Source organism: Oryx dammah, unplaced genomic scaffold (assembly GCF_014754425.2).
Source record: "Oryx dammah isolate SB20612 unplaced genomic scaffold, SCBI_Odam_1.1 HiC_scaffold_19, whole genome shotgun sequence".
Classification (NCBI taxonomy): Eukaryota; Metazoa; Chordata; class Mammalia; order Artiodactyla; family Bovidae; genus Oryx; species Oryx dammah.
This window is the reverse complement of record NW_024070203.1, coordinates 27,118,908-27,132,744: the sequence shown is the minus strand read 5'-3', so window position 1 is coordinate 27,132,744 and position 13,837 is coordinate 27,118,908. Positions and strand designations below refer to the sequence as shown.

At 37.8% G+C, this 13,837-nt stretch overlaps 1 protein-coding gene across 4 annotated transcripts in view; it reads left to right on the top strand.

Moving 5' to 3' along the window:
* NSMCE2 (NSE2 (MMS21) homolog, SMC5-SMC6 complex SUMO ligase) overlaps positions 1-13,837 on the top strand; it is a 232,312-nt gene that overhangs the window by 109,053 nt on the left and 109,422 nt on the right. Inside the window, exon 5 of one of the 4 annotated variants that reach the window (XM_040261831.1) lies at positions 13,067-13,147. The exons of 2 other annotated variants lie outside the window; for them this stretch is intronic. In XM_040261831.1, the coding sequence (XP_040117765.1) occupies positions 13,067-13,147 (81 nt within the window). Of the gene's footprint in view, positions 1-13,063; positions 13,148-13,837 lie in introns of all 4 variants that reach the window. One more of the 4 variants, XM_040261830.1, reaches the window with a different exon arrangement.

Below are 13,837 nucleotides of genomic sequence, written 5' to 3'. Positions count from 1 at the left end.
AAGCCTCTTCCGTCAACGGAAGGCAGAGCCACTTCTCATCTTGTGGCTCTTTTAAGCTCTTTGACATCCTCTTTCTTGCCCTTTCAACTCCATTCATTTCAAACCCTCCGATTGTTTTTTTATAGTCAACACTATTAAACAGTTATTCTGAGCCCCACAGCTCTTGTTTCTTCCTTGGCTTTGTCCAAGTTCCTGAGAGCTTCAGAAGGGGAGGAAGAGTTCACCCTGTTCCCACATCCAGTCTTCCGCCAGCATCTCCCTGCAGTGCAGGGTCTAAAGGTACAGTGAGTGAAGAAGCTTCTCCAGGGAGGTCCCTGATAGTTTATTTGTTTGTATTGTGCATTTGGGTACATTTGTTTTTATTTAGTAAGATGCTCCCTTTTTTATTTCTTGGTTCATTTTTACAGGAAAGTATTCTCTTAACATTGGGAGCAGATTTATTTGCTGAACAGAGTTGTTTGCACGGATGCTCGCGTTTTCACTTCAGGCAGCACTGCTTTTGGCAGTTGTAAACAAATTATCATATTTTTTTGGTAAGGTATAAAATAACACACTTTAACTCGAGGTTGAATGCATTTCCCAGTACAGTATTAGCGTTTTCTTATTCAAGTGATGATTTCCAAAAGATGATTTTTTAATAGAGTTGTTAGTTTTTAATCCAAATATATCCTTCTGACCAAGTTGCCCCCACTCAGCACCTACCTGTGTAGCACTTTATTGGCACTTTTGATTCAATGCAACCTTTATATTTATTTGTAAAAAAGAATACATAAACTTCCTTCAAGACAACCAGAATCAAGCATTTCTGCCTGAGCTTTTCCTTGGCACATTAAACTGATATATTGAGAGTCAAGATCCTGTACTTGGGAAATAAAGGCAGTCCTACCCCAGGCGCATTATAATTTTTGACTAAATATTCTTGGGGCCCAGTGTCTGTGTGCTCTTTCTTTTAAACATGTCCAATCCTGACATTTTAAAATAACATTTTGTAAATTTGCCAGGAAGGGAAGGTGACCATACAATTATCAGATGGTAAATTCTAATCATGGGACATTCACATGGGTCTTTTGTAATTGAAGACAGTGCATCCATTGTAATTGAAGATAGTGCAAATGAGGACATGGGGTGGCTGGGAACAGAGGGTAGAGAGGTGAGCAGCTGCTCTGTGCTGTGTCCCCTCGACCCCGACCAATGCCTGCAGCTGGAATCAGTTCTAGATCTTACCCTCGATGCTTGGGGGACCTTGAGGGTTGGGGAAGCCAGCTTAGGGATTGCAGGCAACTCTTGTGTTTTTCTAGGTTTTCACTTTCTAACTTCTGGAGAAAGGAATGCCACTTGTCAGAGAGGGAGGAGGAATGAATCTTGAGAATAAGAATATGGTTTTGGAAGTGGAGTTGAGGTGGGTACGTAGAAAAGAGGGAGAAACAAAGGAATAGACACAAATCTGGGAGAAACTTTGGGGAGGAAGACAGTGGAGAGGAAGAGACAACTTTCTCCCCACTTGCTCCTCCCTGTTTGACAATCTGGTTATTTCCGCTTTCTCCCTTTGCTTCCTCTTTTCCCTGCCCCTTCGATGGCACTGCCCTCCAAGACTTGTTCTCTCCTCCTTCTCCCTCCTCTGTTTGTGTCCTCTCAATCCCCTGTCTCCAACCCACTCATCCACCTCCATCAGCCTCCTGTTAGCAGCCCTGCCCCACTTTGCAGAGGGGTCCACCTGGGAGTGCCATGGTCACAGCCAGGCTGGTGCAGCTGGCATCACTTAGGATCTGTTTTCTTAGAATCAGCCTTGACAACCCAGCAAGCGTAACCAGCCTTTCAGCTTCGCTTCAAGTCAGAATGAAACCCTGTGCTCATCTTTGTCTATCTTCCAGTAAGCTTGGACAGTCTCCAGATCTGAGACACAAGATAGGAGAGGACCTGCCATGTCCTAGACATTAGTGTGGGGTTCTCGTTAACGGCATCCTTATTGGTCATGCGGAGAACAGTGAGGGAGCTTGGGGGTTTTCCCGCATCTGTGCTGCTCAGACAGAACAAGTCACACAGGTGACAAGCAGCTGACCTGGATGCTAATTCAGTCTCTGCCCCTCTAGAACTGGTGCTTTGCTGCCTGCTGAATAACTGGTCAAAGGTTTACTTACTCTATTTAGAATTCAGGAAAGCTTTTATTAACATCTTCTAAACCGTAGCATTAACTTTTGGTGTTGAGCGATGTCTGTGCAGATAGATTGCAATTAAGAATCAGAAAGTGTTTTACTGGGCTCATAAAATTTCTTTACTATTTACAAGTCTGGTTAAGCTTTAATTAGAATTTCTTGATATTCAATCCTTTTTAAAATTACTTTTCTAACTATGCAAATGTTTATGTCATAGAAAATTGAAATAATACAAAAGACAAAAGATAAAAATCACTTCTAGTCCCACCACATAGTAATGGCTTCTATATTTCCATAGTCTTTTTTCTTATAAAACATATCCTTGCAAGATTGGGATCAGTTTTGTGTTCTGATTATTTCCCTCACTATAGTGCAAGTTCATAAAGTATCTGAAAATATGATTTTAAATTGATATCTAATATTCCATTTATGTAGCATGATTTTCCTCTTTGAGTCATTACTCTATTAATATTCACTCACGAGTATGTCAGTAGATGATAATTGATATTATCAGTTTAATAGTTTAAAAATAATATCTTTTTCTTTGCACTGAGTCTGAAAAATCAAAAATTTACCATTTTCAGGTCATTTCTTTGTTGTTTTTAATTTACATATTAGATTAATAGTATATTTTTCAAGTAGAAGTTGTTTTCTAAAAATTATTTCAGAAGTTGAAACAAGTGATTGGTGTTTTGTTTTGGTAAAAATTTACTCATTTTGAAAATGTTTTGATACATTTATCCAACCGGCAGACTTTTATTAAATCCCTCCCAGTACAGGGTGCTAGTTGCTGAGAAGAAGCATGCTTTCGCCTTCAAGAAGCTTGTAATTCACACAGGTAACATATATAAGCATAATTTTATATTTAATACAAATATAATAGTAATATTATAACAAATAAATACAAAAATAAAGCTGTAAGCAGTGTGCATGGAGAACACGAAGGAAAAGTGGTTAATTCTGGTTGGTAGAAGACTTCCTGGAAGAGTTGACATTTGATCTGGGCCTTGAGGCGTGAATAGAATTTCACTTGAGATGACAGTTGAAGGACCTGTGAAGCAAGGGCATAAAACATAGAACCACAGAGGCCTGAGAGCATGTGTCATATTTGAGGAAGTCATGTCTCCCAGGTGGGCTGGTGTTTTATGTGCCAGGGTCGTGGGGTCAGGTGTAATGGGAGTGAGACAGAGGGCAATAGTAGCATCAAACCTAGAGCAAGAAGGGATCAAACAATTGATGATCGATTAGTGTGTGTCTCGGGGCTCAGATGGTAACGCGTCTGCTTGCAATGCAGGAGACCTGGGTTCAATCCCTGGGTCAGGAAGATCCCCTGGAGAAGGAAATGGCAACCCACTTCAGTACTCTTGCCTGGAAAATTCCATGGATGGAGGAGCCTGGTAGGCTACAGTCCATGGGATCACAAAGAGTCGGACACGACCGAGCAACTTCACTGGTAGTGTGTGTCTGACTCTGTGCTATGTTCCTTCTCGTTCATAGATGTTTCAATTTTGTGAGCTATTAATATCACCACTTTGGAAGATGGAAATAAAAAGCTCAAGAAGCCTAAGTGATTTCCCCCCAAATCACAAAGCTTTATCAGAGGCAGGACCAAAACTCAAACGTAGGCCTGAAGGTCATGGTTTTTTTCCCTCTACAAGTGTGGAGTCGTAAAAGCCACACTCCAGTGTTTGGATTATTGTGTAGATAGTGCCTTTGTGTTTTTTTTTTTTTTTTTTGAATGGAGTATATTTGCTTTACAATGTTGTGTTAGTTTCTACTGCACAGCAAAGTGACTCAGCCGTACATGTACATGTATCCCATCTTTTTTGGATTTCCTTCCCACTCAAGTCACCACAGAGCACCAGGTAGAGTTCCTTGTGCTATTCAGTAGGTCCTCACTAGTTATCTGTTTTATACAGAGTGTCAGTAGTGTGCATGTGCCAGTCCCAGTCTTCCAGTTCATCCCACCACCAACCCCCTTGCCCCTTTGATATCCTTTTTTTTTTTTTGTATGAGTGGTATTCTCTGACTAATGAAGGTACTTCTAGTGGCAGAGCAAAGAAGAATTAATTGAAAAAGGATATTGCAAGAAATGAGACAAGATGGAAGACTCTTGCAGGAATCTCAGCAGGACATGGAGAAGCTGAGCTACTGCAGAAGTGGCAGGAATGGGAGAGAAGGAGGTGGAAGAGGCGCAGAGTGGGAGCCCTTAGCAGGCTGGCAGTCTGAAGGCAGTGAGGCGGTCTAGATTGGTCATCTCGACGTTTAAAAATCATGTGCTCTTTTTTTTCCTTTTACTTTAAACAAAATCCCATGTATTTGGAAATTAAACGTCCACTTTTAAATGATGGTTTTATGGTTGTGTCTAAGAAGCCATAACAAGGAAACTTAGAAAGTATTTGTAATAGAATAAAAACGAAAAGAGAATTTATCAGAATTTGTTGCATACAGATGAAGCTGCTTAATGCAATTAAATACAATGTAGAGTCTTGAATATAGTTTGAAAACTAATAATAGACACTAGCATACAATTTTGTGAAATTTGAGCAAAATCTGTACTTTAGTTAATGATACTTATGACTTGTTAATTTCCTGTCTTTTTTACAACATAAGATTTCTTTATATTCTCAGAATTAGTTTCACTCCTCATTCGGAAAGAACTTTATAATCACTAAGATTATAAATTTCCTAGACATTTAGCAGTAATGCTAGATGCCAAAAATACATGAAGCTATATAAAAGTTTTGAGTGAATATAAATTAGAAAGAAGTCTAGCATTCTGTTCATGATAAGTCAAACAAGTGGACTCAAAATGTCATAATTTTTTTAGCTAGGCAAAAATTCATATATTTTCTAAAATATGCATATTATACATGCTATATACATGCTGCTGCTGCTGCTAAGTTGCTTCAGTCGTGTCCAACTCTGTGCGACCCCATAGACGGCAGCCCACCAGGCTCCCCCGTCCCTGGGATTCTCCGGGCAAGAACACTGGAGTGGGTTGCCATTTCCTTCTCCAGCGCATGAAAGTGAAAAGTGGAAGTGAAGTCGCTCAGTCGTGTCCGACTCTTGGTGACCCCATGGACTGCAGCCTACCAGGCTCCTCCGTCCATGGAATTTTCCGGGCAAGAGTACTGGAGTGGGTTGCCATTGCCTTCTCCGTACTATATACATATATGTATAGAAAAGCTTTTTAACTTGGCTTGGTAAAGGCTTGAGAAAGAGCAACAGTAACAAAAAGAGACAGAGAAATTGGGAAACATAAACTAAATGAAATGGGAGCACTAAATATGAAATAGAAAAAGTAAAAATCACATACCCTTAGTAAATACTTTTGAGCATGAATCCAATATGAAGGTTTTCATATTTAATCCCTTCTCCTGTGGATTTTTCCTGTGAATACTCATTTTAGGGATTACTGGAATTAATGAAGAAGAATGGGTGTTCTGGGAGGTTGGCAGGAAAAAAGAGTAGAATTGAATTAGGTTGGTTTTGGACATGATGGGTCCAAGATACCTGAAGCAGTGCAGTTGTTTGAAGATGCTTCATACAAAGTTGGAAGTGAATCCTAAAGATTGTAGAAGGAAAACGATACCAAGCTTATGTTGGTTGTTTTAATGTTTTATCATTTGATTCTCAACTAAATATTTACAGCATTTTGAAAATGTTATACTTGGCGGTTCAAATTAAAGAGTGAGTATTCTTACAATAAATCTTTTGTATAGCCTAAAACATGAAGGTCTTTTAGATTGTAGTTCATTCACCTGTTTAGACTTCTTAGAATATTCAGAGGTATCAGCCCTAAACAGGTCTTCCAAAGCAAGAGATTCTCCAAAGCTCAGAGTGTCTTACAAATGGCTTGTGTCGCAGTGACTTTCTCAAAAGTATAATTTTCATTTCCTTCTGGCCAACCCTCTGTTACTGAGTTAATACCTATAAAGCCTAACCCAGAATACTTTCAATTTACTAAGACCCTACAATTATATGATTAAAGGCACAAATGCTGGTTGATGTTTTTGGTTTGGTTCAGTTCGGTTTGATTTGATTTTAATTAAGGGTACTTCAGCCCACAAAATCTTTTATCTTGATATTCAAACCATGTTTCCCTTTGGGGAAGTAGGGATGAGAAACAGCTGTAGTTCCTCTATCTTTCATGAAGTTCAATTAACTTTCTTCCTTTTGTCTATTTTCTGTTCGGTGTCTGTATCCATATCCTTGATGAATATTTATTGAATGCCCAAGGAATAGTAGCACTGTTGTAAGCTGAGCACATTTTGATGTGGAAAAGCACCTTTTCTCTTTTATTGCTTACTGGATAAAAGGCCCAAAGAACTATGTCGGGTTCACAAAATGAGTCTTTCGTGCAAAATAGATTCTCAGAACAAGTACCTGAAAATGGAAACCTTCCTATTGGACAAAATGACAAAGCAAAATCAAATCTACAGGTCTCTGTAATCCTGCCCCTCTCTCTCTTCAACAGCAGGGGGCAGCGGCATAAGATAAGAATGGTTGCTACCCCTTCTGTTAGGGAACAGGGCACCCTGTACACAGCAGCCACAACTGGCTGCGTGGACAGCAAGCTTTTGAGGCTGAAATAGAAAATTAAGGCCTTGACAAAATCCCAGATTAGATCAGTAGTTGATAAAAATTACAGTATCTGATTTTACATCTAACACATATTAGCCTGATCTCTTGTTTTTAGGTCTTCCAGAGAAATTTTGAGGAAACAAATATTTGGGACTGTTAGTCATAGAGTAAACCTCATAGTCTAGGATGTTGATAGTTGTCTCACAGGTAGTAGCAGGATGAGCCAGTAGACAGGAAGTGCTGTGCCACATAGTAAAGAGTTAGTAAATATGAACGAATGATTGCCAACATCCCTTCAGGAAAACAACTTGCTTTGGTAGCTTTGCAGTGAGTCTACAGTCTGTCGCTGCCATGTCTTTGGCCGCCGTGCAACAGTACAATAATTCCAAGAGCAAAAAGTCTAAGACCTTTGTTCTGGTTCTGCCATTTTAGTATTGTAAGTACTCAGGGACTGACCTCTTTCAGACCTTTCTCATTCCCTGAAACAGTCTGTTTCTTTTTGTGTTGCCACAGAACTCCAATCATACTCATCCTGACACTTCTGTACACTGTAGGTCACACCCACTAGTGAATAATGAGATGTTGTAAGCAGCAACCCAATTGTAAAAGGTTGTGACCAGCATTTTATTAAAAAAAGAAAAGATACAGAATAGGGTAGATTAGAAAATAACACAGAGTGAATCGTGTATAGAAGGAGTCGTTCATAAAACTTCTGTTTCACTTAAACTTGTTTGTTTATCCTGGGTTGCAGTATAAAATGTATTTCTTACTTTAGGTCATAGTTTAAAAAATTTTTCTTGAAAAATACTGTTGTGGTATAAACCATATCATCATGTAATTGTTTTATAAATCCCTCCCCTCTGCTAGACTATGCACCTCTTAAAAAAAGGAATCACATTTTCTTTGTCTCTTAATTTCTAATAGCTAGAATAGATTTGCCTAACACAGGTGTTTAGTGTTTGTGGAATGAGTGAAAGAACTGAAATCTACTTAACTTCTCTAAACCTCATATTTTTCCTAAATTAGAATGTCACCCACCAGATCTCACAGTGTTTATGTGTAGAGTGGTTGAGATATGGATGTGAAAGTGCTTTATTGTAAGAATGATGTGCAAAATAAGGATTATCATCCAGCATAAATTTTGTTATTGTTACTGGACAGATAAGCTTCAGAAACTCTTAAACTCTTAAATCAGTGTTCTAAAGATGACTTATTTATTGCAGTACTATTAACAGTACTGTATTATCCCTTTTTAGGTTGCAAGTTAGGAGACAGTCTTGAAAAATTAAGTATGTGCTTTTTCTTTTTCATTTTTACATTTTAAATTATGGAACAGTTAATTATATAAGATACAAAGACACACTATAAGATGGACTGCTGTGTACTCAGCTCCACCTTCTACCAACAGGTAGCACCTCAGAGCCAATTTTGTTTCATTTGCGTCCTCTCCTATCTCCCACTTCCTGCGTTACTGTGAAGCGTTTCTTTTCTTCTCTCCCACTCTTTCTCCCCTGACCCTCTTCCCTCTTTTGCTTACCTCTTCAAGTATGTAGAAATATTCTTAACATTCTTTTAAGATAGAATCATTAGCGCCAAGCAATGTAGCTTGGGAATTTAGACTAAAGTAGTGCAGTGCTGTGTGTGAATGAGCTATTCTATGACAGGAACTAGCAGGTAAACAAGATATTTTATTTCCCAAGATTTTCATATGATGGTGACCAACTCCATTGCAAAACAATGATCACATTCCAGAGTCGTAAGTAGTTCTGGAGGCTTAGTTACACAATCACCAACTCTGTCATCTTCCTCAGAAATGTGACCTTACAGAAAAGTAAAGAGTCTGAAGCATGACAGGTCACTTTTTAAGCTTTTTGAAGTTTGTTTTCTATCATGTAAGAATCCTCAAGCTTTTGACCTCTAGCTAGGCAAGAAAAAGTATCTGACTGAAACTTTTGAAATACTGTAAAACTATAATAAACTCCACTTTAAGACTATAGCCCTGGGCTGTAATATGTCACTCAGAAGTTAAAATCTACTTGGAAGAAAAAATTTTTAAGCATCACTTGTATTATGAATTCATAGTAATCTTTTTTTGGTTTTCATAATTTTGTGATTTGGGCCTTAATGTGATAAATATATAGATCCAAATAATTTGAAACCCTAAAGATACTTAATTCTGTCAAATTTTACTTATTTAGAATTTTTCTTCCTTAAAGTCAAATGTAGAGACTTTTGATTTTGAACAAAGTATTGCTAAGTTTTACCCACTGCAACAATTGAATAGTCCAAAACTGCATTTCTCAACTTAGTAAAAACCAATTGTTATTAATCTAACACTGCGAATTACCAGGGGTCTTTCTCCTTTGATCTCATTCTGCACAAACTACTCCATTTGACGAGTATTGTCTCGTATTGACTTCTATTTCCCATCAACCCAATTATAAACTTAATATTGATGAGATTTCACCATTTTAGACCCTGACTCTATGTCTGTTTAATCCTGCCTCTCAGTGTAAACTGGAGTTAGTTTTAGCCAGGTGAATGCACTTCCTCATGGCCTCTCTGGGTGCCATTCTAACTCTTTCCCTGCTGTCTGATCACAGCACAACTCTTGTTCATCAAGGCCACTTCCCCCCCATTCCTCTTCTCTAACTTATGTTCTGCCAGTCCTGCAGGACCCATTTCAAGTCCTACCTTTTCAAATAAGCCTTCCCCAGTAATAGCTGTCTTCCTGGCTATTTTTATTTTTTTGAGGGAAGAAGTATGACTTTATTTGGAAAGCTGACCAACTGAGAAGATGGCAGACTGTCTCAAAATAACCATTTATTGGGGTCTGGTTTCTGGATGTTTTTAGTTCTTGATTTCCTGTGTCAGGTATGTTTGCCCTTGAATATAATTTGAAAATTTCCCCCTAACTATAAAAGTAATATATGCTTCATGTAAAATTATTACATAGGATATTTGAAAGTGAAAAGATTGCTCCTGGCTTCCCAATTCCAATCTGCAGAGGTAACCACCATTATGTGTCTTTACTGTCATATTTCTGCATATAAGCAAGAATATACATGGCATATATTACACACATACATGTTTATATACATGGAGATAGCTATAGATTTAGATATATTTTACACACATACACCATCTTATAACTTTCTTTTTCCATCTGATGCTGTATCTTGGAAATCTGTCCATGTCAGTGAATATAAGTGATTTCATTTAAACATGCCTCTTCATTGTGTCAAATTGTTTTATACATATATATCTCATCTTCCTTCGCAGAAGGAAAATGGAAACTCTTCAAGGGCAGGATAATTACATATTCCTTCTCTTTTCCATTCGCTTATTCTTTAGTCTTTGTGCATTTATTGCATGTTTCACTATTCATGCTGTGGAAAATCAAAGATGTTTACTTCTCATAATCCCTGTGGGGTCAGAATCTAGTAGATAAGAATCTACATTTATCCTTAGAACTGTAACACAGGAAGAAATTGAGACGTGTCACCAATTTTTGTTACTGGAAATATGGCTGATTAAGTTATTTGAACAATTTTCTTGCTGAAAATTATTGAAGTTGTTGAATATATGTACAAGAAAACATCCTCAGAGTAGCAAAGTCCTGAAATTCTAAGGAACTGTAAGGAAAAACAAGAGTTCAAAGAAACTTAGACAGAAAAAGCTTTTGACAAAATCCAGCACCTATTTATGATAAAAACCCTCCAGAAAGTGGGCATAGAGGTGCATATTTCCAACATAATAAAGGCCATATATGACAAACCTACAGCTAGCATCATACTCCATGGTGAAAAGCTGAAAGCATTCCCTCTAAGATCAGGAACAAGACAAGGATGTCCACTCTCACCACTTTTGTTCAACATAGTTTTGGAAGTCCTAGCTACAGCAGTCAGAGAAGAAAAAGAAGTAAAGGGAATCCAAATTGGAAAAGAAGAAGTTAAGCTGTCACTGTTTGCAGATGACATGACTATACATAGAAGATCCTAAAGTTGCTACCAGGACACTGCTAGTACTCATCAGTGAACTTGGTATAGTTGCAGGTTCCAAAATTAATACACAGAAATCTGTTGCATTTCTATACATTAACAACAAAAGATCAGAAAGAGAAATTCAAGAAGCAGTTCCATTTACCATTGCATCAAAAAGAATGAAAATTCAGAATTTACACTGCTTTTTCCTTGAGGGCATTTGCTACTGCAGGCAAATTTGGACTTTGCCTGCATTGGGTAGTGACACTACATAGAAAGCTAGTAAATGATTAAGATTAAGATTAGCATAATGATTTGGGGGTGGTGCAGAGTTTCTGGGGTACTCAGAATCCTCTGTTTATGGACCTGGTGGGAGCTCAGTAGGGTAATTTATTTTCTAAACTAGGCATTTTTGTTTTGTGTACTTTTCTGTGTATGTGTTATAATTTAAAACAAAAAGTTAGATGTGAGAGATAACAATAATATGATCTCACACGTGTGCATTATATAAATGTATATGTGCATGTGTGTTTATGTTCTATGAATAGAATGTGTAATATATAAATTCCACACATTGATAAAATACAGAAATTTTAAAATATATGTGTTTGGGAATGCAAAAGTTTATGTGTGTGTTTCATATACACAAAAAAGATGTGAAAGTATTCTCCAACTACTGAGGATAACCTTGAGAGATAGAATAGGGGTGGGGAAGAAGCGAGAAAGAAATTTATTATACTTTGTGCTTCAAACCACTGTTAATTTTTAAAAATATTCATTATTATTTAGTACTTTAAAAAACAGATTAAAAAGGATGGCTTCTGTTTCTGCCCTTAGATTTAAAAAAAGTATTCCTTCCACCAGGTTCCATACCATTTGGCACAATACCTGTTGGTTTTTTTTTTGTTTAAATGTCTTGTTCCTTTGCTAGACTGTAAGCTCTTAAAGGGAACAAGACAATTTTTATCATTATATTTCTTGTATCTAATTAATCCTCATATAGAGGATAGGATCTATAAATGCTAGTAAAAAATGAATAAATATACCTTTAAAAGAATTTAGGACTGTAGGTATCCAGTAGATACAGTGTCTCCTTAGAGTCTCTCGTTATGCTTTTGAATATTATTTTGTATCTGGCACAGCAGTGGGTGTAAAGTTGGCACAGTGAATACAGGTTGATTTGAATTTAACTGACACTTTGTGGAACCTGTAGGCAAATGTGGAGTCCACCATGTGGTGCCCCTCTTGATCCCAGAAAGCAGAAAAATGCAAATACTCTCTGAAAATTAAACTAAGAAATGAACGTCTAACTGATTAAAGTCAAGAAAGGCAACGTGATCTTACGAGACATAAGGACTCTGGGCGCAGAGATTTGACTAACCTGATTGATGGTACTGACATCTTTAAAACATACAAACATGGAAAAATGCTCAGGAGAGCATTTTCTCTCTCTGCAAAACAGAAGAAAAGGAAAATTCTTAATGAAATTGTCACGATACCTAACAAAGCACTGTCTGACCAATAGCACCTGCCAGGTGGAGGCAAGCATCCAACCTGTGTGGCAGGTGGATAGCCCTGTGGTACAGAGCTGCAGAGCCTCATGCCATTCTGCACTGGAATCCTGCGTAATTAACTCCACTTGCTCTGCTTCCGTGTGCACCAAGCTTCCCTCTGGTGATTTGCCTTCCTAAGGAGATAATGCACTATCGGGCTGATGCAGAGTCATCACTGTCAGACTGATGCAGAGTCAGTATGCCTGATTCTTCTGTTGTTCACTGTAAATAATAAAGTCGCCTTCTTTTTTTTTTTTTTTTTTTATACATCAGTGTCTTGTGAGTTTTGTTAGCATGAGTCTGCATTCCTGGGTCCAGTCAGTGAGATCGGGTATCAGAGTCTGCAAGGCTCATCAAGGTAAATACTACCTTGTGGGCATCTGTTGGAGCGGACTGCTGGATTTCCCAGGTGATGCCATCCATGTCATCTTGCTCCATGTTCCCTTTCCATTCCACACTTCACCAGAAAAGGTCTTCCCAGAAGTAGTATGTTAGAACATCTTAATAATGTGTGCATTTCAGCTGAAGAGTACCAAATAATACTGTGTCAGTGATAGTAGACCCTTATCCTCTGGGTGAGTATTATTGGTTTGGTGAATTTCATACCCATTTGGGTAAATGGAATGTATGATGTTATATAGATGCCACATGCTGAGAACCCCCAACAACTCATTTCCAGTTCTGGCTTCACAGCCCCTTGCGGCTTCACTTCTGGCTCTCATCTCATTGTCAGCATCGATCCTGGCATCATACTCAAGTCAATTCCTAACCTGGGTCTCTCTTGCAGCAGTGAAACCCAAAGAAGATGGAGGACAGAATGAGTTCGACAAGATTAAGGATAAGGATGCAAGTAGAGCAGGCAATGAACGAGGTTATAGAATTTTTTTTTCTTCCATTCTCATCTTTCTCTTTCCTCCAAACAGTCCCAGTAGCATTTGAAAGGGTTTCAAAATTCCACACACTGCTATGGAAAAAATAAAGCACAAGTTCTCAACGCCATGTTCTGCTTACCTAACGGAATGTAAACCAGATTTCAGTAAATCATTAACAGCAATACCTTGTCAAAAAGGATATCAGAGTAGATAACAGGGCAAAACTCACTACAACTCTCAAGTGTATCTGGAATTTTAAAAAAATTTGATTCTTGTATTACATAAGTACACTATCAGGTGGGACTTTGGTAAATGGAAATTTTTCCTCTTTCTCTCCTATTCCTCCCCTGTCACCCCAACTTCCAGCCAGAATAATTGATCACTACATTTCACTATAAATTTAGCAAGAAGGTACCTAGAGCAATCCTCAGTTATCAATTTGATTTAAAGTAATCTATATTTTATTGGTAGATTAAGACAAAAAGATCTCAAATAGGACAGAAAAATACAGAATCTTTAAGACTTACTTGGTTCTTTAAAACTATTGTTTTGACAACCACAATTTTGTCTATTTTATACAGTGGAGTTCTGTAAAATAAGGCACATGTAAAATTCATGAGACTGCTATCTCTGTATATCAGTTATTCTTGTAGACTGATGTTAAATGAATACTATGGGGATGAATTGCT